Source organism: Dermacentor silvarum, chromosome 4 (assembly GCF_013339745.2).
Source record: "Dermacentor silvarum isolate Dsil-2018 chromosome 4, BIME_Dsil_1.4, whole genome shotgun sequence".
Taxonomy (NCBI): Eukaryota; Metazoa; Arthropoda; class Arachnida; order Ixodida; family Ixodidae; genus Dermacentor; species Dermacentor silvarum.
In genome coordinates, this window is record NC_051157.2 from 69,507,082 (window position 1) to 69,533,166 (window position 26,085).

General features: G+C 44.6%; 1 protein-coding gene across 1 annotated transcript in view; it reads right to left on the reverse strand.

Annotated features, from left to right (window-relative positions):
* LOC119448683 (Down syndrome cell adhesion molecule homolog) overlaps positions 1-26,085 on the reverse strand; it is a 221,335-nt gene that overhangs the window by 14,692 nt on the left and 180,558 nt on the right. The window contains 13 exon segments of the mRNA XM_049666459.1: positions 271-400; positions 402-460; positions 1,125-1,223; positions 4,869-5,167; positions 5,169-5,191; positions 7,000-7,070; positions 10,009-10,167; positions 16,107-16,238; positions 21,151-21,299; positions 22,504-22,651; positions 23,079-23,258; positions 23,627-23,746; positions 24,788-25,087. Coding sequence (XP_049522416.1) covers positions 271-400; positions 402-460; positions 1,125-1,223; positions 4,869-5,167; positions 5,169-5,191; positions 7,000-7,070; positions 10,009-10,167; positions 16,107-16,238; positions 21,151-21,299; positions 22,504-22,651; positions 23,079-23,258; positions 23,627-23,746; positions 24,788-25,087 — 1,869 coding nt within the window.

Sequence of the window (26,085 nt, forward strand, 5' to 3'; positions counted from 1 at the left end):
ACTGTTGCCGCAAGAGGCGCTCACACATCATTACGACGCCTTTCCGCCTTTTAAGAGCAGATAAACCAGACCACAGGTGCTGGGTATCAGAGAAATCAGCTCGAGCCACACAATGTGTCTAACTGTTGGTCAACAATGGATAAAAAAAACGGATCGATGTTGCAGCGCCACCTTCTCATCGCTTCAAGAGTCACAATCCCCCCCCCCCCTCCCCCCACTAATCATTACAAAAGGCATGAGTCGTTCACAAGAGCCATCCAATGCACTCACGCCCTCCATTTGTCCGCACGCTGAGCGTCTCTCCCTGGGGCCCCTTCCCCGCGCGGTTGGCGGCCCGGATGTAGACCAGGTACTCGGTGCCGCAACGCAGGTCTGACAAGGTGAAGCCCCGTCGGTCATGGTGGCACCGACACCTCGTGCCACTCACCACCTGCTTCCGTCCTGTAGTAGAGCGAGTAGCCTGCGGAACGCGAAGAACAAAGCAAGCGAATGTCCTTCGTGCACTCGGTGTTGCCAGATATGCGCGACCTTCCGAGCTAGACCGCGGGTTGATTTCCGCTTGAACGGCGCACAGAGTTAGCGTTTTGCTATGGGTTCACTTAGGTACCACGTTTGTGAATGGTTCCCGCTTTCTTTCGCAATAAAGTCAAAGGGTGCGTCGTAGCAGACGCACTTGGGCGAATGCCGAATTTCGTCAATGAGCAATGACTAGCAGAATAAACGGAAGCATCAGCCGTCTTCCAAACATCTTCAGTTAAATAGTGAGAACACAAAGAATGAAAATTTCGCTAGCAAGTGCTCGCGTTCAATTTTGATTTATTGTGCGCTTATCCTTTGCTTATTGTGCGCTTATCTTTGCTAATAAAATAGTTAGTGATGGCTAACTTTCAAGAAGAAAAAAAACGGCGAACGTGACGCACTAGTTAAGTTGCCTTATCAACTACCACAGGATCCTAATCATCGTAGGCTCAACAGTGGTGATAGTCGATGTTGACGTACAGTGATAAAATGTTGACACAAATTTTGACAGTCAGACTTCAAATAATTTGACGATGGGAGGCATCTCGACGAAGAACTGCGTTGGGTAAGAAAGCGGGGAGCCAGTAATTTGCTGCGTTTATTACCTGTTATGGGGATGTCTTGATGATGCTCATTCTCCCAGTTCACGGATATGGAGCGTGACGTTGTGCCGCCGACCCGCAGGTGCGGGGCGCTCGGTGGATCTGCGACAGCATCAGGTGGAGAAGGTAGAATAGATAAATGCTGAGCGGAGCGGCTCTAAGTAAGAAAATTTGCAAGTCATTAACATAGGGGACGTCAAAGTCGTGTTAGCGCAGGCCCATTGTCCTGATAAGCGTCATGAAAATGTTTTTGTCATCCTGAGTTTTTGCGTTGAAAGGTTTGTTCGGAGATCTTGCGATTTGATACCGAGTGGCAGTCTTTGGTACAGCCTCGGAAGAACACGTGAGAAATACGATGTATTATCGTAAGGCTGTGGATAAAACGTTCAGCAGCCTGGAGTTCGTAGAAATGCTTCCGTGTAAAATCATCTTTTCAGAAAGGCGACGTTGGTGCTCTCTTCGGAGGCCTCGCACTCCAGCTGTAAAATACGTGTGTTTTCTAAGCACCTGGGCGTCGACGAAGCATACCTTTTAATACTTGACTGTCATTACTACGCGATTTATTTAGTATTTTTTTTTTTGGTGAGACTTCATACTGCGTTTCTTTTTTCTAATTTCCGTTCATTTGCCTGTTCTGTCCTGCGCTATAAGAGCATCTTCGATAGCGTACGACGCCTTCTCTCAAGACAAAGCCTTAAATTTTCATTATCTTCAAATTAATACTCAGCCAAAATACATATATGCTCTTTCTAGAGCTGGCGAGCAGCTCGACGCAACATATTTTGTCAGCCCACGAGTAAGTGAACGTGGTAGGTTAGGTGTTTTGCTGAGTGATGCCATTTAAGTAACCGAAATACATGGTCGAACAAATTTGATAAAAGGTGGAACAGTTATTCAACACTCCTTTCACTCAAAAGCAAATGACTAACTATCGCTGCAAAAATTACACTTGTCTTTTGTTCCTCGAGCATTCCGAATTTATGTCCATAATGGTGTCCTGTAAATGTTAATTCAGCGGCTGTTGAGTTTGGTAGAAACTCCTTTAAAAAACATTTTGCTCGATTGATACACTGCAATTCGTTCTGCTACACTATTATTCAGGGCCATCACTTAAATACCCCCATTGTCTAGCATATTTATGTAATTAATCTGCTGACAGCAGGCACATTCTGTGTGTGAGAGAACCGTCAGTGTAGGCTGCTGGATTGCCGCATCGCCACGTTGATGCATTAAAGGCGCCAAAATAACGGCCTATAAATCTTCGTGCGGAATACTTATTTTTCTATCTCGCAACGCACAGTTCATATATCAACACCAACCTTTCAAAGCACAATCTATATTGGCGCATCAAAGGCGCACTTTCTGCCTTTGACGTGACAGTAGAAACGCCCAAAGGACCAAGTTTGAGCCAATGACTGAGAATGACCGATGATAGGGTCGATGACCAAATAGAATTCTTAGAAGCGCCCGCCTCACAACAATACTGTTGCCGAGGAGTCAGAAGTCACACTCGCATTACATAATCGCTAAGGCAGCGTGGCGTGGGCAATCAACGTAAAATAAAAATGTATCGCCAGCGCGGATGCCGCTCTCGAAGTTCTCAGACTCTGCGGGGTGCGGCCTGCGAAAGAGCGCCGGTCTCAATGTCGTTTTCATTTTTTTTTCTGGAGAGGGAAGTAGCCCTATGAACGGGCGAAAGAAGATCCTTTATCTTCTTTCCGTTCCTGCAATTGACAGCTTCGCGATCATGAGCGTCCTGAACTGCTCTCTCCCATTCAGAAGGCAGGCACTAGGCGCTCAAAGAGTTGCAGCAAGCAATGCAGTATAGCCACTTAAGTGCCATTGCGGAAGCGGTACAGTGCCATTACGTGCACTTCATTTATCGTCAATGGCAGATGGCAGTTCATTTAACAACATTTTTTCTTAATTTGTCACCACAACGAAACGCCTGCAGCCCATGGCGTGTCGCGCTATGATAGAAGGCGTCAACGGGGCCTAACATTGTTGTTATTGACGTGCTCATGTTAGCCCCACTATTGTTTTTGGTTGCATTCTATATACGCATGATCCAGCATGTTCCAGACAGTCACATACAGTGCCAATAGTGTTCTTTTATAGATCGCGTAAACAAATATGAATAATATTCTTGGGTTGATTCTGGAGAGGAAAATGTCATCCTCTATCTACCAGCCGTCGCGTCACAGCAGAAAATAAAGCAGGTAAAGAAAATAATAGACTATCGCTGCCGTGACAGACAAGACAGTCTGGATATAGACTATTTTACGGAAGCGTTTAGGTGCCGCCATTCTGGGCTGATAACGCTTCGGTTTTCTCTCTTTAACAACGAAGTTCACGGTACTACAGTCGATTCGCTAGCATGAAAACAGTTGTAGAAATGCGTTCAGCGTTTCATGACCATGTTATGTGACTTTACTTCTCATAAAACTAAGAAATTCTTTGCGTAACAGCACAAGATGGCGGCGCCCATGAATTGAATATAAAATCGTCTATACTCCGTCTCAGCAAGTGGGTACAATGCAGCGAATGCTGGTACTTCTATCAACCAATCAGCAGCACGAGCAAACTGCATATTCCAAAGAAGGGAACAAGACTCGCTCAAGGTGCGATGCTAAACCGTGCGTGACGCTTCCAATCAGTCGGAGTTGCGTGGTGGGCGATCAGAGGCGAAAAATAGAAGAACCATTCTGCTCATGTTTGCTTCCAATATGCTGACGTGACCATAGCTACCACGGAACCTTTGGAGTTGGTGATACGGAGCATATGCCCTAATATCCCCTATCCGTGAGCATATACTCCGACCTACGATCATGAAACCACAAGCACCTGCATACGGCCATGTGAGCTACTGCTGCTTCGTGAACACGCAACGGTGGTAGCACAGCTGAAGCGTGTTCCACGAGGAAAAGAATGCGTGCAGGAAGAGTCGATTTCTGATTGAATAAAGTAGTAGCGGGACAGACGACGGTGATGATAAGCGAACGATGAAGTACAGGAATCGCCACGTGCACGCAAACAAGGCGATGATGGAGATTTTTTTATCTCACATTGAGGAACGCTATATTGGTTAGCCACACGCAAAATTCGAATTTTGAAGAGAAATAGTAATGACCAACACTCTGAAAATCGCCATGTCGGAAGCGTGACGAAAGCGATGGAGCGCACGTGGTTCTACAATAAACTGCTGTGTTCAAAACTGCAATGCTGCACCGAAATCTTGCAGCGCATCTGCACGCTCTAATATATAAAAAGCAGTAAAAGAAAAGCACTTCGTGTATAGTTCATTCAGGAGAACATGTTTTGTTCTGTTTCGGATGGCATGTATATAGCCATTTTTCATGCTAGGTAGCGTCTTATGTTGTGTTCATTCAGCATTAATTTTCTTCTAATGAGTAATTATGCAAGTGAAATGTGAATGCTTTGTGAGCAGTACGAACTGAGCATGAACACTGCTGCTGTCTACTTTCCCGAAATCTGACTAGTTTTGCGCGGTGAAAACGAGTACCAGTGGGCACATATCGCAGTGGCCATATTACAAGAGGGGCTTCGATAACGACTAAACTGAATCAAGTCATGCGCTGCAAATGACTCAGTCAAACTTTCGGCGGAGGAACGGACTGTTTTGCGAGATTGTATTATTCAGTTCTCAAACATCCTGCAAAAGAATGTAACAGAACAAAACAGAAGTGGGAACAAAAGTTGACTGCCCTCTCGACATTGCTCACTCACCGAAGTCAAGCGTTCGCACCCTGACCACTTCCGACTGCGGTCCGGCACCCTTGGAGTTGAACGCCTGAGCCGTGACCACATATTCCGTGGAGCGGCGCAAGCCGGCAAGTTCGTAGCTCAACCTATGTGGCACAGGCTCCGCTGCTCCGGCTGTTTCACCCACGTCAGCGGGTATGCTGCTGGCGTCGTGGCTCACTGGAGCCTGACAGCAGCGCTGGCGATGCCTCGAATGTCTTGAACGTGAACGCATCCGAGCTGGAGAGCTCACGGTAGCCCACGTAGAATCCCTCAATCTCGTCACCCACGCTCGAGCGGCGGGGATTCTGCGTAGCCGCAAGGCAAGGAACCGAATAAGCGGAGGTTTCATGACCGTTTCTGCTAGGAGGGAATGGCAGGGGCATAAAATTCTTGTCCTAGTAGCTATTGAGAATGCATGCACGTTAAACTCTCTCTACGCAGCACTGATATCTCGTATAAATCCTTAATTATGGGCCCGACTTCAAAATTGCATGTCATATTCAAGGATTGCTAAAACGCGATCAGTAGTAAAGTGATGTAGCATATTCTTTCGCCACCTCTCGAAGGCCCGTTATTCAGCGGATGAATACTTTGCGCCAAGAATCACTGAGCTAGATCATTGCGTGTAGCTTTATCGGTTAGCGCAGACAGGTTTCCACAGCTAGCTGAGCGCTTGAACTTCTGATGCGCTTTACTGTGATGGAACGTTGCACGAGGTGCTAATTAAATGCAATTACAAACAGTTATGTATAGACTGCGAGTATTTTAGTACTGGAATACGCCGTTACCGAAGTTCACCACACCTTGAGATGTTAATCAATATAATCAAGCACTTAGCCCGAATGCTACCTTCTTTCGGCTAAGTTATTTTACAAGCAAGTTATTTACCGGACTTCCCCGAGTCATTTCGAGGTCGTGTCTTAAAGATGGCGATATTCGCGGCAAACATAAACGTAACGTCACGCCTGCTTTAAAAACCAGGTGCATAAAATGTGCTCGCGCTGTTTTCAGAATGGCACTACTGTTGAAATGACTCAGTCCGGAGCACAACAGTGGCAGGCTAGGCCAGGCCACCAAAGCGGTCGCCTTAGCAGATTAATGCTGAGCGAGAAGGATAAAAGAATCAAACAGTAAAGCTGTGTGAGTAGCCCAGAGTGTAAGGAAATGGTTTGTCGTAGCAAGTGGGGCTCCAGAAAAAAAATACCGGCGTTCTGGAACGGGACGGTTCCGCTGATATTGATCTGTAACTTCTAAAGGTTCGCATACAGTCCATGCGGAGTTGCTAACACAGTCCGCACATATTTTTTTCACACATCTTACGAGGGCCATCTGATGATGTTTAAAAGTAAAGTTGGCGCAGTAATCTCGAGCTACCACTTTCGTGTATACAATTACTTTCGCGAGATCTCACGTAATTCGGTGCAGGGCGCGTCGAATTATACCGCCGACAGCGTTTGTGGCACTGCGCCTGAAATTCTGTCAGCTGCACACACCGACGCACCTGTGTTTCGTGAAATCTCGCGAAACCGGTCGTATCCGCAAAAGTTATCGCTCGAGAATACAACTTTGAATTTGCACGATGGGCCGAATGTCCGTAGATGAGTATGATGCAGCTCAGTGCCGTCAAATTCAGCAGCACAGCAGGGCAGGACGAGAACAGCGATAATGGTTGCAGCCAAGCCTCGTAGGCTTCGGCCACTGATGCGAAACCAGCTTAATCGCGGTCAAAAAAAAAAAGGATTGGTCCCAGTATAGGTGGGACAACAAGAAATTAAGAACTGCGAACTTCATAGCATTGCGTTAACTTCTTAGATTTCAGCACGAACAGTAAGGTGCAAGGTTTCCCAGTAGAAGTCGAAATTGGCAAATATTGTAATTGACATCGAGATAAGCAGGTAGTATAGTGCGAGTACTGATGCTGGTACTGCTGCGCATTCTCTTTATATTTTATTAAACAATTTCGCTATAGCGACAGTAGCCAGCATACAATTATGCAAAAATGTTAAACCCCTCTTCATGGGTTATTTATAACCATCACTGGGTAGGTCGTAGGTACGCTAAAATCTGAACATGGGCGAAAGATAAGGGTTTCAAAAACAGAAGACATACTTACGTCAAATGACACAGATATTGTCCTTGTATTTGTGGCCATGGCTTGTACATTCTTCGGTGGAAACCGGGGAGCTGCGATATTTTATACACAGAACTTACACTTTCTGATTTCGACGAAACAACGTGTTCGTGTTGTTTGAAAGAAGTATGGTTCTGTTATTGCACCGGATGTATCCTAACTCCGCAGAGAATCACACGCGAGGGTATGCAAAGAATTAACACAATAGTTGGAAAGTTTATCTTAAGCCCGCACGTGCGCAAATCCAGTAAGACGGCCAGTTTTCCATGTGCATAGAATCACTTTTTTTCTTCAATATATCACTACTACACGCCACTGCTTGCCTATACTCATTTTAATTGACTTCTCCCGCGACTGCTTTATATTTGCTGTCCTCATCGCCTTTCATCCGCACTGGTCTCTAGGGACTCACAATTAACCCTGTTTGCTCAATTCAGTACACTCTGTGCTGTTGTGCAATGTAAACAGAGAGAAAGAAAAACAGTAGAAAGCGAGGCAAACAGAAACTACGCTTTATTGCAGAGCTACAAGGAGATCCCTGAGAAGACTGCCTGACTGTTTGAAGAGTCTCCCAGGATCGCCGCTCAGCGGCCTTACGGCTGAGCTAGGACAATCAAGAATTAACGCTTCGTCGCATCTGTTACTTCAGTGCAGTAAGTTATAACTGTGGAACATTAATTTATTTGCGTTAATTTTATTCTTGTAGGGTGCTGAGTCTCGAAATGTTTTCATGGACGTAGCGCTTTCAACGACGATCTTAAGTTGGCGCCATCAATAAATCAGTGCAAATTTCATTACATCTTTAGGAAAAACTCATAGAGAAATATTTGAACCTATAGTAGAGACGGCTTGCGACCTATCCAATACATGCCATCACTAGAAATACTGCACATATTGTTATATTAATAAGTGCAAACATTGAATTACAATTAGTTAAAATACAAACAATCAGTTGTATTCTTCAAGCACAAACTCACCCTATAAATACTCTTGAGATTGAGGGCTTCGATATTCACTTTCTATGTAGCAGCTTATAATTGACCAACGTTGAAGTTGCTGAGTATTTTGGTGACAATGCCGCGATGGCGACTTGTGAGCCTGCTTTACGGTCTCTGAAGATGTGCTGCTGCTTTGAACCCGAATTCATAAAGCGTTTTATTTTTTGCGCCCTATATACAAAGACAACCAATATATAGGGTCATGTGCTAGTTAAGGTAAAACACTACCCAGTTCCGCCACCGATCCAACCACTTCTTCATTAAAATATTTACTAGCGATAAAGGGAACAACATTTTTCTGTATACGCTACGTGAAACAGTCGGCCCTCCGCTCTCGATTCAAAAAACACAAGAGCAGTACATTCCCAAGCTGCACCACCCCAGTGCCCCTTTGCCTGCTTGGTCTACAGTTAATGCTATGGCACTACCCTACTGCAAGCAACTGCCAAGACTCTCCTCGTAGAGCCCTCCGGTTTCTACTTAACCTTTTTTTAACAAGGGTAAACGAAACATGTGGCCCCGCTAGGCAAGTTCGGGCACTGTTGCCGCTTTGTTCTGTTGTCAGCGTCATGCTGATGCATCGTTTGCCGAAACCCGGAGTTTAATTACTGAAACGTTCACCATGGTCACTTACTTTGCTAGTCGAGTTAATGTTATGTCTGCCTTTAGGGTATGCGGCGTTCCATTCTTGCTGCCAGTTTACATCGTTTACCCTCTTTATTCGCTAGAGGCTGATAGCCTTCACTTAGAAGTGAAGCGACAAAAATTTTCGATAATAACAACATTGTCTATCACTCATAAAAAATGAAAAAGGAAACGTACTTTTTTTTGCTTTTGCCCTCCTTCATAGAGGAAAATTAGGTATGGGAACGAAGTTCTTTATATTTAGGCCTCCTTTCAATGTAAAGGCGAGTCTGTACATTTCTACTCTGGGTACTTTACATCTCGTGCATTTCAGCAGAGCTTGTACATCCAGCAGTGAGTTTGCTGCCACGTGCTCACAATTACGGCATCTTAAAAAAGTGATAAACCTTTACGTTCAGCGCAGTGCTTGAGGTGCAATAAATCAATTACACAAAAGCTGGGAGCTCAACCGACGGGACCAAGACCTGACACAAGCGAATCAATTTGTCCCTCTCAACAGCGCTGTTCCAACGTCATCAGTTTCATCCCGTGATCGGAACAGTAAATCGGAATGTTTTAGGCTACCTTCATTTATTAAGCCAAAAGGCTGCCCCATAAGGGCGAGGTACGAATAATTTTTTTTTCATTTTAGGGTGAAAAGTGTTGACCAGTGTGCTGGCAAATTTTTGTTTGTCTCTTTCTTTCTCTCTGCTTACTTTGTCAACATATGCTGGAGCATCGAATGCTTTTCGCTTAGCGTGCGACCTTCCATTTTATTCTTTTGCAAGTGGTTTCAGAACGTTCTCCACGCGTGACAATCAGCTTTTTCATTGAAGCAAACGCAGAGAGAGAGAGAAAAATGGAGAGGAAGGCAGGGAGGTTAACCAGATGTTAGAATCCGGTTTAATACCCTGCACTGGGGTATGGAAATAGGGGTTAGAAAAAAGGACAGAGAGAGAGTGAGAAAGAAAAGAAAGCACAACACATTAAAAAAAAACCCACACGCCGGAAGGGTGTTCTAATCACAGTCGTTCAGACAGGCCGATGGCTCGCAAGAAACGCAAAAGGGCCTGCACGGCCTTCCTATGTGACGTTGAGTCTAGTCTGCTGTCGAGAATTTTTTAACGCAAGCACTCATGATGGTTCATAATCTCTCTCTGAACTCAACATACGTGTCCCGTTGAAAACACTATAAATAAATATAGCGCGCATTCAAAACCACGCCATATTATCTTCCGCGTACCTTCGCGTAGCAACGTCGCACGCGACCCAGTAATTCATCAAAGAAATTGCCGCAGAAAGATACAACGAAATTGCCTCTTCTTAACGGGGCAAATCAGGATAAAGCAAACATTAGGTGAACACTCACGCTCTTTAGACGTGGTGAAGTCGACGGGTGCGCTGTACTCGCCGATGCCGAGAGCATTGTGAGCCCGAACTCGTAGCTGGTAGGTGGTGGTCGGCAGCAAACCTCGCACCGTGGCCTTGGTCTCTAGCCCGGACACCGACAGTGTGTCTTGCCAAAGGCCTGACGAGCCCATTGAGACGAGAGGCGTCATCAGGCGACGGAAGAAAGAGAGGGAAATGGGGTCACCTTGGCAGTGAGATACGCAGAGAAAGACTGGGAGGGTGTCAACATGCTTTGTGCAGGCTGTGGTACCATAGCCCGTAAAGACCAACTGTGACAACGACCTGCTACGGTAGATTCGTGGCTATGGCGTAGCACTGCTGAGCTCGAGGTCACGCGTTTGATCCCGGTCATGGGGGCCGCATTTTGAATCGGAGTGACATGCAGAAACGTTCATGTAGTTGCATTTAGGCACACGCTAAAGAAGCCCAGGTGGTCCAAATTATAGCGTACTCTCGCAATACACCATACCTCTCAATCAGATTGTGGTTTCGACACGTCAAGTCCCAGAATTTGAGCGGTTGTTATAACGTAGGGTGCCATTTTCCCGCCTGCGCAGCTCTTCTCTCTGTATGCGTGTTCTACAGTATTGTAGTAAAAGGATTTTTTGAATTGTATAACGTTAAATATTCGTGAACCATTTCTACATACTTCATTAGTTCAAAGTTGGAGGTGTTAGACTAGCGATAGTTTCGATGCGTATCGAATACCAATATTCGAGAAAACCGACCATCGGATATCGACTCCACGACCAAATATTTATTTATTTCTGAAGAAACTGAAATATAAAGGTTACGTGGAGTTTGTTGGGAAAACGAAAAGAAGGCTTATTTACATCAGCGATTACATGGAATGGTGTTCAGCTCTGGAAATTCGGTCAACCGCAGAACTTGTGAAAAACAACTAAAAGGTTATCGCAACTTGTGTACCATTATATTGCAGTATATAAACACGGCAGTGGCAGGTCACCAAATGCCCATGCCCATTGTGCAAAAGTTAGCTACTCCTTGCAATAGATCAGCTAGTGCTGCCTCTGCACAGCAAACACGCCCTATGCAGCAGAACCATGCCAAGGAGTCACTACTTTTATCCGTCTCTCGAACTCTATACTTCAATAAGTGTTGTTATCCCTTATATTCATACAGAAACGAACATTCGACAGCTTCGAGCAGTGATTTCTCGAATCAAATGCGAATTCAACATCCCTTACTCTTTGGCTCGTATATGAAATGTGGAATATTACACAGCGCTAGCAAAATATAAACAGCAGTAGTGACGTGACACGTGTCGGACAACGCCGATGATTTCGTCTATATCAGTGAGACGCCGTTATCTTGTGTTTCAAACCATAGGCTTGTATCATCATGAAACTTTCCGCGAATCCAAAAATAAATGTGGTTATCCATTCTATCTTCACTTTCACCGAGTTCTAGCTTGCGAAAGCAGTCAGTGACCACCATTATCACTTTCATTTTGTTCTTTCTACAGCAGCTTAGAAATCGGTTCTGTAAAGTGAGGCAATAAAAAACATGTGAAGCTTTCCGCAAAAATTACACAAACATTTAGCGATAACCTATACAGCTCGTGTTGTAAGAAGAAAAGATAAAATCTGTACTGCAACCTACGTTTCCTCACATACAGGCAGTGTCGCTTATCCCTTGCCCGGTGGCAACGGCCGGCCCCCTGGAATTTGGCTCGTTCGAGCAGACGCGTTTTCAATGAGGCGGCTCTTAGCGAACCTGACCACTCTGAGAAGCAGATGCGACATCGATGACGACAACGACTTGGGGGAACGATGATGGGGATGCCGACGGAACGCCGCAACGGAATGCGACCTCTCTTCTTGTTCGCTCGTCAAGAAATGCTTTTGGAGACGGCCCCTCTGAGTGCTTTCAAACCCCTCTTCCTCCACCCCGCTGGATCATCGTTCCATGAGAACCGCTGTCATGCGGCGGTGGCTAGCTTCCAGGGCAAAGGAGAAAAAGATAGCGCTAGTGTTACGAGAACTCACTGATCGTGTCCTCTTCTGGTCACAAGTACCCCAGAGGCAAGTTTCGAAATAACACAGATGTTGGCACAACTAGAAGCAATAACCATTTGCTAGATGTCGAACTGCACAGCACAATATGTAGTGCCTTTTTTTTCTTTCTTTTTGCTCACGTTGGACGAGTCTTAAAATTCGTTCGGCAGACCGACGAGCCGCAGTTTAATGGCGCTGAACCAAGCCGCTGTTGTTATGAGTACGTCTGCTCGACAGTGTTGGGCACAACTGATTTAGAATTTCAATGAAAATGGCACTCGACGCTCGGCGCTACTGTGATAGGTGGAACACACACTGTCTACAGTGCGACTGGCAGTCAATCGTGCCTAGTTTTCGGCACAAACCCAAGATGGGGCAAAGCGAAGTTTGACTAAAACCAGGAATGATCTAAGAATGAAATGGTCACACATACGCATCCATACTCTATCAGTATAGTGTGTGGTGCAACTTGACCTCGCCTTTTGCCTCAGTACTCTTTTCTGTGTCTAGGGCTATACACGAAACCACTTTTACTCTCTTCAACTCTTGCCATTTTTTTATTTTTTGTATACTTGTGACATTTCTTTTCGGTATAAATATACTAAAGCCACCTTGACGCAAGAGGTACAGAGTACTTATGTGTAGCTAGACATGTTTCTTACTTCTCTGTGCGTATGCCTGCTATCACCATTATTGCCACGACAAATAATGTACATCGCCTTAATTCCTTTGACATCGCTGTGTAAACATCTCATGTTGTTCATCCGCAGAACTGGAGTTTGCATTTCGTCATAACTTTTGAGTGTTGTAGCGCATAAACGTCGAAAATTGCACGAGAAAAAGAAGTTGGCACCTTCGTGCTCAATAAACATAAACATTGCATGAGATTACACGCTTGGATACGATGAAACTAAGCACATATGTGTAGGCATCGCCGTTAGTTGTAAAACATTTACTTGGCTGCCTAAATAAAGCTTCTATTCACACGTGACATCTCTGGATGAGCGTTCTGTAGCACTCCAAACAAGCCGACCTTCCACGAATTGTGTAAAAGGGTTGCCTCGGCTGCATTCGGATGATTCTTTCCGATTGTATAATTTCAGGATCACTATAGCGTAAAATTTTCCCAATCTATTTCTATTCCATTTTTTTTGCCAATATCCCTCCGCTATAGGTCAAAAGTTTTCGGGCGGTGCCCGGCATCGCCTGTCCTTCTCGCGACGTCACAAAACCGCCAAAACTCACCAGGTCAAAGTGACGTGTACACCCCGAAGAAGCTATACTATACCGAATAAAACTGAATTTCTTTAGCAATAGTCGATGCCTCCCCCGTTCCGAAAGAAACAGAAGATCACAGCCCACCGGTTGCTTTGACACTGGCTACTAGGAGCTCCCGAGGAGAAACAATTTCTTTGCGTATAATAAAAGTTTTTGCGTAACATTATAACGCTGTCGAGCCCTTTCAACACGTGCACGACATCGCTCTGCCAACTCTTTTTGCTGAGGATTCGTTTTAGCGGCCTTTTTTACCTTCCGTTGCACGCCGCCGCAGTTTTCCACCCGCCACGCAAGCTAAGCACGGGAGAGCGGGCCAATCTCAGACGCCGGCACCACCTCCTCCTCCGGTTACTTATCCTCATTGCTCTAGCTCGGCACCACCGAAACCTTCTCCACTTCTACGTGCTCCTCGCCTCTTGTCAGCCAATTATTCTTCTAGTTCTTCTTCTTCTTCTTCTTCTTCTTGTTATTATTATTATTATTATTATTATTATTATTATTATTATTATTATTATTATTATTATTATTATTATTATTATTATTATTATTATTTGATTTGAAAACATATATACATTTGACAGGAAAGGGATAGCGAGGAGCAGGCTGGCAACTGCCACCGGAAGGAGTACAACACCTGCCTACTATTTAGAATACAAGAAATTAATGTCAAGGTAGGCGAAGCTATTCGCTTTGAAAGCGAACAAATGTGATCTTCATAAACGAAGAAAGCGTTTTATTGGGCTGTTAGAGCACCGCTGTGGGTGCTTGCGCAAGAGGTTACGCAAATTTGACGTCAATAGATTTTGAGTAAAAATAGAGTTGAACAGTTTTTATGTTCTACGGCCTTAGGTCAAAGCCGCCGAGAGGCGATCCCGGTATTGCCGTTAGAGCTGCCGAGAAATCTGGTTGCATTGTGGTCGCGGGTCCCCACCCTCTCCCGTAGTGGCGTTGGTGAAGAGGGACTCTCACTTTGCTCACCGTGACGACGATTATCATCGGCGATGATTATTATCGGCAGCGGCGGTGCCAGCCACATTACCAAAGTTCCTCTCAGCTTTCACTTCTTCCATCTCACTGCTCGGAAAAGCAGCCGGCTGTTCGGTTGGAGCAAGATATCTTCTTGCTCCAAAATGTCTCCAAAATGTCTGTGGATCCAAAATGTCTCCGGAATCTGCAGTGGTCACTCGGATTCGGGGTTTCACAGCGGCCATCCATTATGATTAATAATATTCCAAAGGGAGTAATTGTCCCAGTTATAAGGTCACTAAAATTGGTCGTTTTATAGTTTCTATGAATAAAAAACTCTTCGGAGAAAATGCTACAAACGGCCACCGCAATTATTTCTGCCAACATTGTGTTACCTTTTGTCCAGCGTTTTATTTTGCCTTCTTAAGACAACACGCCTGTGAAGACTTCACTTTTAGATTTTTTGAAAGTAATTCTTGAGTTAAGTTCTCAAATGTATACAAAAAAGAAGCGAGAAACGCCCCATCTACACAAAAAAAGAACAGAAGCCGCTCCTTCTAGTGAGAGCACTCGCAGCTCAAAAAAGTGGTTGGGTATTTCCCTTTAGTAATTCAATTTATTTGCCACTCCCGCGCGACTTTGTGGATATTAATGCCATAAGAGAGGCAGACGTACTATTTTCAACGCGTCAACATTTTTACTGAAAAGCTCTTGTCGTCTAAAAATGTAGTTCTGTCATCCTTAAATTATCTGCACTGCTGCCTATCGTAGCAGACGCCTTTATGTACACGAGCAACTAATGTCCTTGTTTTTTTATCAAAGCTCACTCATCTTCTAAAATACATTTTGCGTTGTGCCGCGTTATATACTGTCACCTCGACATCTGGTGGACTACATTACGAGTTGATGGCGCGTTTCTATCACACGCCTTATGGCTCAACGGCTCTGACGACGTAAAGAAAGAAACATAATCATAAAAAATAAAATGACTCTGCGAGCATCGTCGTCGAGCTCCTCTGGTGATGGCACCGGTGGCGATTGATTTCTGCGGCAGTTGCTCCCCCAGTTGCGCAAGACATCGTAGCAAATGTCTAGTTGAAATATCGTGGTGTCGTTTCCACATAGCGGCGTCACTTTTTATTGCTCCACTATCGGCAGCGGTAAATGGAGAAACACACCCACCATTCCGTCACTAAGGGTCGCAAAAACTTACCGAAGCAACGAAGAGAACGGCTATAGACAAAATGGAGCAACGATTTGGTAGCGCACTATGACGGTGACGCCCACATTTGGAGCACAAACTATTCTCACCAATATATATCACTCCCACTTAATAGTCCATATCTCTCAAGTTCTGAAACACGTCTGAACACACTTTTTTTTTCTTTTCTTTTTACGTGATGAACGCTGCCAACTTTCTCCTGGGTATTTGATCACCGAGTAGGAATTCTTGGTGCTCAGGGGTCGTAGTGCATCAAACACGTTGGTATATCACACACTATAACGAAGCCTAAATTCCTGGGTATGTAAAAATTACATGATTCCGCGGCACAATTTGGCAACCTTCTCATGAACTACAACTACAAATAATATCGTTTTGCACATACCATTCTTTGAAAAACAATTTGCGCGAGAGTAGAAGCATAATATAACCGTATACATCTCAGTCGAATAAGGATATTCTAGCAGTATCGAATAATTCATGATTTAGGTTAAAAGTACAAAAAAATGCATTTGCGGTCGTATACTAGCAATATTGCTGTACGCATTGCATATTACAAAGTGCTGGGCTCACCATCGATCGTATTCCAATGGAGCACGTATTGTGTGATGGCCGAGTTTCCCGTGAATGGAGTGGCCCACGTGATTCGAGCTGTGCGGCTACCCACTTCTCGGACGTCGATATCTCCCGGAGGGTCCGGCACGTCTGCGCAGTATATAGGCAAGTGTGGGCAGAAGGCAAAAATCTGCATGAACGAACGCTATTACGGAGTATTGTTCAAACCTATTGCCGATCCGAGCAACGACTGATGGTCCAACTGGACAAGTAATGATAAGCGTAAAATATTCAAGAAAATGTTTCTCCCGGATATTTGAAAACGTATGCGTTATATCTAACATGCGTTTATTGTGAACTTAAACTAACATCTCTAGTAATACCTACGTTCAACCATGGATCTTTAGCTTTTCTTTCGACGAGGGCGGCTTTCTGGCATAAAAAAATTACTTTTAAAAAACGTTAAATATGAATGCAATTCTTGGCCGCATGCAGAAAGTCTAAAAAGGCTGTGTAATTAGTGCTGTTTTGAGTCCACTTGTGGGTATAATAAAAATAGATATGCACCCACTTCTCTCTTCCTTCCTTCTTATCTTTGTTCCCCTTACCCTTTCCCCAAATGTAGGATAGCCAACCGGGCGGGACCATGGTTAACCCCGCTGCCTTTGCTTTATTTGTCTCTCTCTCTCTCTGCCTATCACCAACTTTGTGATTACCGTTGGAAATTTTCATACGCACGCCGCTACTCAAGTTATTCACAAATTTATCTCAGTATCCTGAAAAGTCATAAAGAAACTAGTTTGCATAAGTAAGAGCACTCCATTTTGTTAATGTCTGCACTATGCATACAGCGCTTATTCAATAAATCATCTTTCAGCTGTTATCACAAGCTAGAACCTTTTTGATTTCTATAGGCCTTATTCATGGGTTAACGGAAAGCGGCGGGTCTGGGAAGCAAATGCCACAGCGTCGCTGCAAATTCGATTGGGTCTCGTGTCTAATTGCTTTAGGGAACACAGGAGTTAAATTGCGTAAGCGCTAGATTTTGTTGTAGAACGCAGTATGCGGATTCTCTGACCGCTCATTGACACCAATCTAACGACAGAATGCTGTGCTTTTGGCTAGAAAGTAGAGGCGCGGAAAGACTGCATTAAGAACACTTTTCAGTTCGTTTAGCTGCCAATATAAGCAGTAGGTAGGCCACGAAGTTTTAATGCTACTTAATTTGTTTGGAGCTAGGTGACACTTCGGGTGCAAATATAGTATTTATGAACATAACTTAGACCTCCAAGAACACGCCAGCGCGCACGACTTCAAGAGGGAATTTCTCTCTTGTGAAGGCGTGGCGTCGTTATTTCTGCCTCGTCTAGGTGTTCATGAAACAGATAGTTTCATAAGAAGATCGCACACTGACATTTTAGCACTATTAGGCATTCTCCAGCAACCCAGAGTCAAATGACATGGACACAAGCTACTAATTGCTGAAGGAGCTGATTTTAGCCTGAAATTCAGGAACACTGGGCCCGTGTTGACGAAGTTCCTGAACTAATACTGTCCGAAAATAGTGGGTGCCAGCCAATTATCATGTTGAACATACTGCGAGGGCAATATTCTCAACCAATGGAAAACAACGTTCTCGCAGCACAAACTTAGCGTATTCAGCCCCAGGTAGCTCTGGCCGACGTTCTCGCGATAGTAACTTCGCGTGCTTTCACGTCACCCAACATGGGATCAGTGTAATTCATCCCAATGTACAATCGCAACTTGGATCCTAATTTACAGCTTCGTATTCCGTCCGTTCTCGCACATGGCAAGGCATTGTCCTTCTAGCCCGCGTATGGCTCGGAATATAATTTTCAGATACATACTCCTTGATCATCAGAATGGCCAATAGCTTACTTTGCTACCTCTTGCGAGTGCAGCGAAATGTTCTGGCACCTTCTCAGCGAGGGTCCCTCATTTCAGCCAGCAAAGAGCAGCCGCTCTCCTCCGCACTGGACCAGCTGGACAAGCGCCCGCTCATAGAAAGCAGAATTATTGCACGCTGACCTACGTGGACATTCGTGTGAGCCGCTCTGAAGGCGCTGCTGCGTTACCTAGTAGACACCGGTGTACGACAAATTGGGACTGTGCGATACTGTACACTGTGTGACGTTGTATGTCTGAATGGGCCATTCGGACTGAGCATGACTGTGTGGTGCCTTCACAGATTGTTTGACAGCACCCACACGTGCAGTTTTGTATTCTTCATTCTTCCCTCTCCTTTTTTTCTCGCCCTTCGTACCCATTTTCCCCTTTGCCACTATGGGCAGCCAACCGGAGATATATTCTCGTTAACATTTCTTCTTTTCTTTCCCTTTTATCTCTCTCTCTCTCTTTCTCTCTTGCTGCTAAGGCACTGTGAAACTTCTTACTCATGTCACCCCCAGAAAAGGTTCAAAGCCTTTGGGTAATAACGTAGGTTGACGCGAATCCAAGTAACTCTTCGCAAGAATATGTCCACCACCGCATAGGCCTTTTCTTCATATTACCTGGTAAATCAAATTTTCGAGCCCGTTAGTGATTTCTCAATTTGTGATTGAGTGTGCAGTTGAAAAGTTGCAGGGAAGCATAGACAAAAAAATACTATCAGACACAACTCTTTCAATTTCTGCTCATATATATATATATATATATATATATATATATTGCATTACGAAAGTAAGCCACTGAAGTGCTAGAAAAAGAAATCAAGTGATGATACATCCGAGGAGAGCTGCTGCTTCAAGTTCTTTCATTGGCAGGTTTTGGCCCTCACATAAGTAGACTCGCTTTCATTTTTCTTTTCGTAGTAGATTTCACTTTTTTTTTCTCTATCTCTCTTTGTATATCCACGAGGTCAGTGCCGATGAAGATCTCGTTTGAGCGAAAAAACCAAATGGCAGCGCTGGTGCGGGTGCTCCTAACGATAAAGCCGAATTAATTGCGCTCTCTGTTCCTCTAATTAGCTGTGAAGGAAAAAAGCACGGCTGTTTGCCTCCGCTTTCGTTCTCAGAAACAAGAAAACGGCATAGACAAGAGAGCCCCAAATTGCGCAGAAGGCGAATATCAGGCTGTGGATTTGTCGTTAGCAGCGAGACTCGTGAAGAGAGTTTGGAGACTGGAGAGAAATGTTCAATTTGGCAATCGTGTGCGAAAACTCTAAATCACTGCGCGAGGCCGAAAATGTAAACACAATAAAGCACGAGCCCATACACGTTACCCTGTCTAGAGATAATGGTGTAAAACGGGGGAAAAGAAGACAAAAAAAAAAGAAAGGAGAAAAAGAAACTAGTGACTATCGCGAAATCAAATGGCTGGACGCACATGAGACAATTTTTTTCGTTAATGAAGGCATCATAGGGCGAACTCTATTTTTGAACACTATATAGATTAGTCTTTAGAGTTGTAAAATAAACGTTAACAACCTGATTAGGTTTATCGACTCTGCCGTAATTGATGAAGGTGCACTGCAGCAACCTGTAAATTGAATCGCAAAACACATCAAATTAACTTAGAAATTATTCTTAACCAAATAAACCTCGTTTCTATTAAGTTTAAATCACAGACTCTCTGCTTTCGCAGATGAATAAATCCAACGGCACCTTTAACAGAGCCGTGAGAAAGTTCAATGTTCACGTTTAGTGTGACTTTATAGATAAAAGACATGTTTTAGGATATTGGATTTCACCAGCTTTGATATATATATATATATATATATATATATATATATATATATGGCAGCAACATGCTCTAACAGCAAACACCAACGTTTTTTAGACGTTCGTTTTATATGCGATGCCGAGGACGCCATGTTATTTCGGCTGTCGACATCTAATTACATGCACAACTCTCCACTCAAATTCTGAAGCACTATACCCCTCAATATCTCAGTGGTTAACGCATCAGACACCTCGCTGCATAATGCCTCTTGGGTGAGTTTTGTCCGCAGTTCTTTTTTTTTTTCTCGGCAATCCTGTATTCTAGTTTGGCCTACATACATTAACTAACATGTATAGCGCAGTTTCTCGCACAGTTCACTTTCGTTTATTTTCGTGCGTCGCATTTCCTAATTTCAATTACTAAATTTGAAAAGTAGTTAGAATAGAGGCAGAGAACTTCTATTGAGAAATATAGCGAGGTTAGTTATAGATAATTTCGGTTCACAATTAGATACAGTGGGAGTAAATAAGGGGCAAGAAGGAAAAGGAAAGCATGTACAAAAAACTTGAGAGACGCTTAAAATTAAGCATCGCCTTTAAGAGCAGAACGCGATAGCATTAAACGGTCCGTGACTGCTTCTCACGATTCCCGGCAAATGTAGCTTATGCAACCGTTATCTTTGCCGGGAAACGCTTGCGGCGAATGCTATGCATGAAGGCAAGCTTTCTGGTTCTTCCTTTTCTTCTTTTCTCTGCATGGCTCGCGCCGCCACTTCCGCGGTAGGGTATACCCTACCGCGGGGTATACCTTACCGAAACGCAAAACGCCACGCTATGATTGGTAGAAAGCATGCGGCGCGCGCCACGCTGTGATTGGTAGATGCGTTTCGCTCACGGTCACCTCACGCTCAACGCCGTCGACGCCGTGCCCGCTTCGCAACGATGCTCTTAAAGCTGTTGCCTTAAAATAACGTTCTGGCGAGCAGCATTGTGAGGGCATCTCATGTAGGTCCGTAGACTGCAGCAACTAAAGCACCGCTTTCGCATACTGCCAGGCGAACGTCAATTCTGTTAATTGACTCGGGATATCCGCTCTGATAGCGGTCTCTCATCCTCCGTGCGCCAGTTGCTTTGGGTCTCAATCCAAGCAATAGTGCGCGACCACACACAGAGAAAGTACGCGAAAGTCGCGTTACAGCCGCGCGAGTTGCAAGTGTGACACTGCTGTTCATTCTAGTCTAAGGTCATTTGATATGCTACTCCGGTCTAGGCAGCCTACGTGCAAGCGCTTGCATGTAGATTTCTTATTCTAGTTACGTCCAAAAAAAAAGACATTAACGAAAACGGCGAATCTAAGCATTATTGGCTGTGATCGTCCTGACCTTGAACGGTAAGTTGAATATTGGTCGAATCCTCGCCGAACTCGTTGGCCGCCTGGCAGGTGTAGACAGCGTTGTCTGACCTCTCCACCTGATGGATGCTAATCTTTGAGACGGTGACGTCGCCATTTCTATCTTCCACCCTGGAGTACCTGAAATACATTTACATAAGAGTACATGTGTTTGAAATTCGCTATGATCAATTCAGATTTTCCTAAATTTTCCAGCTATTTGAACCAAAGCAGTAATTTGCCATCACGAGTTTTGTTTTAGTTGACCTCTTTACTTCTATCTTTGTTAGCCTGGTCCTAAGTTACACGTATTGTTATCTAAGTTCGGCCGAACTTTGGTGCGCGTCACTGCTCTTTAGGAAATAATTAAAAAAAATTAAGCCAGTTCAACGCTTGTGAAATCTTATGAAACAGCGGAGTCCTGCAAGCGTGGGTGTATAGCGTAGTGGCTATGACGCTCGCCTTCGGACTGTGGGTACCCGGGCTCAAATCCCGCCTCGCCAAAAAAATCCTATGCATTCTTTCACGCTCTCCCAGCTCAGCGATGCTGCGCACGACCACGAGACCACTCCATTGTAAAAGTTTGTGTGTGTGTTTTCCGCCTCCAGCAACACTAGATTTAAAAGTTTTTTTTTTTACTTTTATTTTGTCTGTCATTTTGTTGCTTTTTTTGCTTTTATAACTCAGTTCTAATTTCCTATTGTCAATGAGCTCCTTAGTTGAGTCCGTTTACCCGTACACAGTATCATATTGCTACGTGCCATTATCATCTAATCAACTCTCTTATTAAAAACTACGAATGAATATTTACGTTGTCGTTTGACTGGATCATTAAACACTGCGTGAGCTGACACAAGGAGGGAAGAGGATAAGCGGATAAACGCGAATACGCCAATTGAAAACATCCTAATTAGTTACGCGAATAACGCAGAACATTTTTTGTCTCAGCGATGAATATTGTCGTAGCTTATAAGTATATAAGTTTCTGTAGCTTTATAGAGTAAAGAGAAAGTTTTGTTCTTTTTACAGAGAAACGGGCTTAAGAGGGGAACCCTTTGTCATGTGTTAGGCGCTTTCCACTCGGATTTCTCGTCGTCACATTTCACCATTTATTGCCACTTTGAACTAGGTTTCGTATTCATGGGGCAATTCGGCAAATTTAGATAGTTGGCGATGACGCATTCTTGAAGATAGTAACAGTGCAAAACAAAGACTTGTTTTGTCCACCTAGCTTGCCGCCGCTTGTTTTTTTTTTTTTTTTTTTTTGTAGATGTTTCCTCCTTCAAGAGTAATTCACGGAGCCTTTCGTTTTCTTATTCTACGAAACTTAGAGCAATTTCATCACCTCCTCTCTTTCAACACGTTGAGTGGGAGGTTGTTCTTGAGCCAGTGGAAGCGTATGGGTGGGTCTCCTTGAGCTGGACAGGACACCTCGGTGCTCTCGCCTCTTCGCACGGAGACAGTCGTGAACTTGCTGGCAAAGCGTGGGGCACCTGGCATGCAAATGAAGTTGAGAGTGATAGGTGAACCATGGAGGTGGTGAACAGAATAATCAAATGCACTAAAGAACTTAATCAATCTTATTTTTTTAAATACTGGCATCATTTTTTTCTGTACCGACACAAAACAGGGCCCTGTTATTCATTATAGGATTAATGTTTGTCTGAATCAACCAATTTTATTATCATTTAGGACAGACGGCGATGGTTGCGGGGGATTATGTCAGAGAAGCTACATGGGGAAACATGTTTTGCCTCACTGCGATTTATAGACCAGGAAAGCTAGTGAGATCCTACTGTGTTATAGAAGAGCATGATTGAACGATATAGGGCACCGGACTGCTAACTTTTAAAGACACAACAATAAATGTACATCGCTCTACACGGTAACGTAGTTGCAAGCGCGTCGCCGGTAACTTACTTCTCACAGTAAGATGTAGCACGCGGCTGATCCCGGACCCCACGCCGTTCGAGGCCTCGCAGAGGTACAAACCCGCGTCCGCGGGCTCCACACTGCGGATGCTGAGTGTCCCGTTGACCAGTATGTGGATGCGCGAGTTGCTGATGATGGTGCGGAACTGCGACGCTGGACTTACAGGCTCTGCGAATGAGTGCCCTCTTTGTAGTGACGCTGGAAGTGGTCGTTCGACAATCAATACTTTAGTATTACTTACTACTGAATTAGCAACAACTCAAAAACAAAAGTTTTAGAAGTTTAAGTTTCCCGCCCACTCAAGTGGCCGTCTGCTGCTTCATTAACTTATATCAGCCTTTCCTTTCTTTTTTTACATTCTGCGATACAGACCAGTTGCTGCGGTGATAGCATCTACCGCTTTTTCGCTAGCGTTAGCTTTATTGTGAATTTCGTTGTCCCTGCCGACGGCCACAGCTGTCAAAACGAGTAGACTTTCTCGACGCTCCGTAAAGTTTATTCCGAGCAGGATTTATGCTGTGTAGTTTAGTCATCACCTGCAGCGCTTTTCCATCGAATATGGGGCTGGGGCACGCCACTGGCCTGGCAGTCGACGTAAACCGAGCGTCCTGTCACGGCAGTCGTGTCATTGGGCTCCATAGTCCAGGCAGGAGGCACTGCAAGCACATTATTAATGAACGCACGTTCTTTGCTTGTTTTCTTTGCAATGGAAGCTTGACACTGACATGCGTTCTGTTCCGCGAGGACATCTGTCCTCGCTCAGGCGCATTACCCGGATGAAATTTCTCTATTTTCTCGAACTTGTTGCGACAGAATAGACAAATGAATGAATGAATGAATGAATGAATGAATGAATGAATGAATGAATGAATGAATGAATGAATTCACGAGGACAAGGTGATGGCGCTGTTAAATTAAAGTCGCATCTATATAGGTGCGCAAAGCAATTTCAGACGCACTGTGATACTATCAGCATTATAATGCCCTCTTTCATTCAAAGGAAGTATTGAAGTCTTAATGGAACCATTATCAAGAATGTTAAAGTAAAACCTCAATAAGCACTTCAAACGACAGTACATGCTTGGTGTAAATGTAGATCGAACGACTAATTTTTCATAAATTTCACGGCGTGCTCTATTCCTCTTTCCTGCTTTTTATACAGACGCTTCTGCGATGGCTGTCTTACATTTCTATGTTACTGTGCCCTCCTTTCCGAAGAGTAGGCAGGTGTTGTGCCCCTTCCGGTGGCAATTGCCAGCCTGCTCCTTGATTTCCCTTGACATGTCAAGTGTATATACAGGGTGCTTCAGCCAACACTTTCAAAATTTTTTAAAGTTTTCCTGTGGCAGATAGTTTTCCTGTGGCAGATAGAATTCTAGTTCATGAGCTGGACTACTCGATGAGGCGGACATTACTTGCGCAAGAAATTGAGATGCATAATCGACTAATTGACAAAAATTCACCAATTCAGTTTTTAACTAATTACCTTATGGCCCATGTTGCATTGAAGCACAAAAGTAACTGGCCGAAAATATGAATAGCAATAGTGTTGAACGTTGGATGAGTTGGTACTGCCTCATTCTCGGAACAGCGCAAAAAGGCCCAACAGGAAGAAGGAAAACACGAGACAGCGCCTTTTTGACCATTATTATTATACAATTACTAGGAAAACCATGGCCTTTCGTGCAAGAACGCACCTTTGACGAGTAGCTCGGCGGAGTGCTCGGCTGACGCGTACTCGTTCGCGGCCCGGCATGTGTAGTTTCCGTTGAGGCGTGACGAGAGGCGTGGAAGCGTCAGCGTGGACACGAAGCCACCTTCGGGAGAGAGCACGGCCACATCGGGAACTGGGTAAGCGCCCGGTACCAGCGGCTTCCCGTCGCGCAGCCACTCGATGCGTATCGGGGGGTCACCGGCGTGCACTAGACACGTGAGACCCGCCCGCATCCCTTCGTGCAGGTTGGCCTGGAAGCCGAATGGCGTTATCTGTGGCCCGGCTGCGAATTGTTGAGGAATAAGAGGGGCAACAGGTGGAGAGGGAGGGGGGTCGAGGGGGAGATAGTCGAGTCATGTATAGAACAGAGCTTGCGCGCAGTCTTCCGAAAGTTGCAAATCAAGGGTGTAGCATATAATCACGGCATGGACAAGTTTCGAGTATAGAAGTATAGAAGTACTCGACTAGCTTCAGTGTTTGCAATCCTGGCGTGTGGGGACGTATATGCGTGCTTGATAAGAGTGAGCGCCATGTCCTGTTTGATCGTGCGCTCTGTATATCCGCATGCGTAGCGCGTATATACAGAGTCACGTAGCTTTCTGTTCTTCTCTTGAGTGTCATTTTTCCTTTCCCATTCAGCTTGCAATACGTAGGATATCACTGGCAAGCTGTACGACATAGAACATAAATGAAAAATAGTAGGTTTCGTGGTCTTCTCAGACTTGTACTCAAAGGTATCCTCGCAATTCTAGCGGAGCTATAACTTGAGCGCCAACAACCCCGACGGACTATAAGCCCTCCTTCAATTACTGCGGATCTCAGCTTCCGGATACTGGTGAAAGCCTTAAACAAACTTGCGGTAAAGCAGGCGTAAATATCTCCCGCTCTCGTTAACGGTGCTTTCACAGCTCATTTAGAAACCTTGTAACGCCTAATCGCGTATCACTGTTACAAAATTCCCGCAGAGCAAAGCTATTGCAGTACCGCGGTAAGCAACGTCAACCTCATTAAAACGCCCCGTCATTAACGAAACAACACAGGAAATGGTCTTACTCAATTTATATCTGTTTTTTTTTTTTTACTCGGGATAATCAAGCTCTGAACTGCGTGGTGAGGTCCCAGAAGCCCGCGTTGCGGCATGCTCGCTGACAAGAACGTGTTTACTGTGTAAACTCAGGTGGCGAAGTCGTGTGGACTTGATATCCTTCTTTATTGCTAAGCTGCGCTTATCGAGCTCGCTGCAGGCTTAGATAATTCCTTGTTATGTTTTACGTTGCCTTT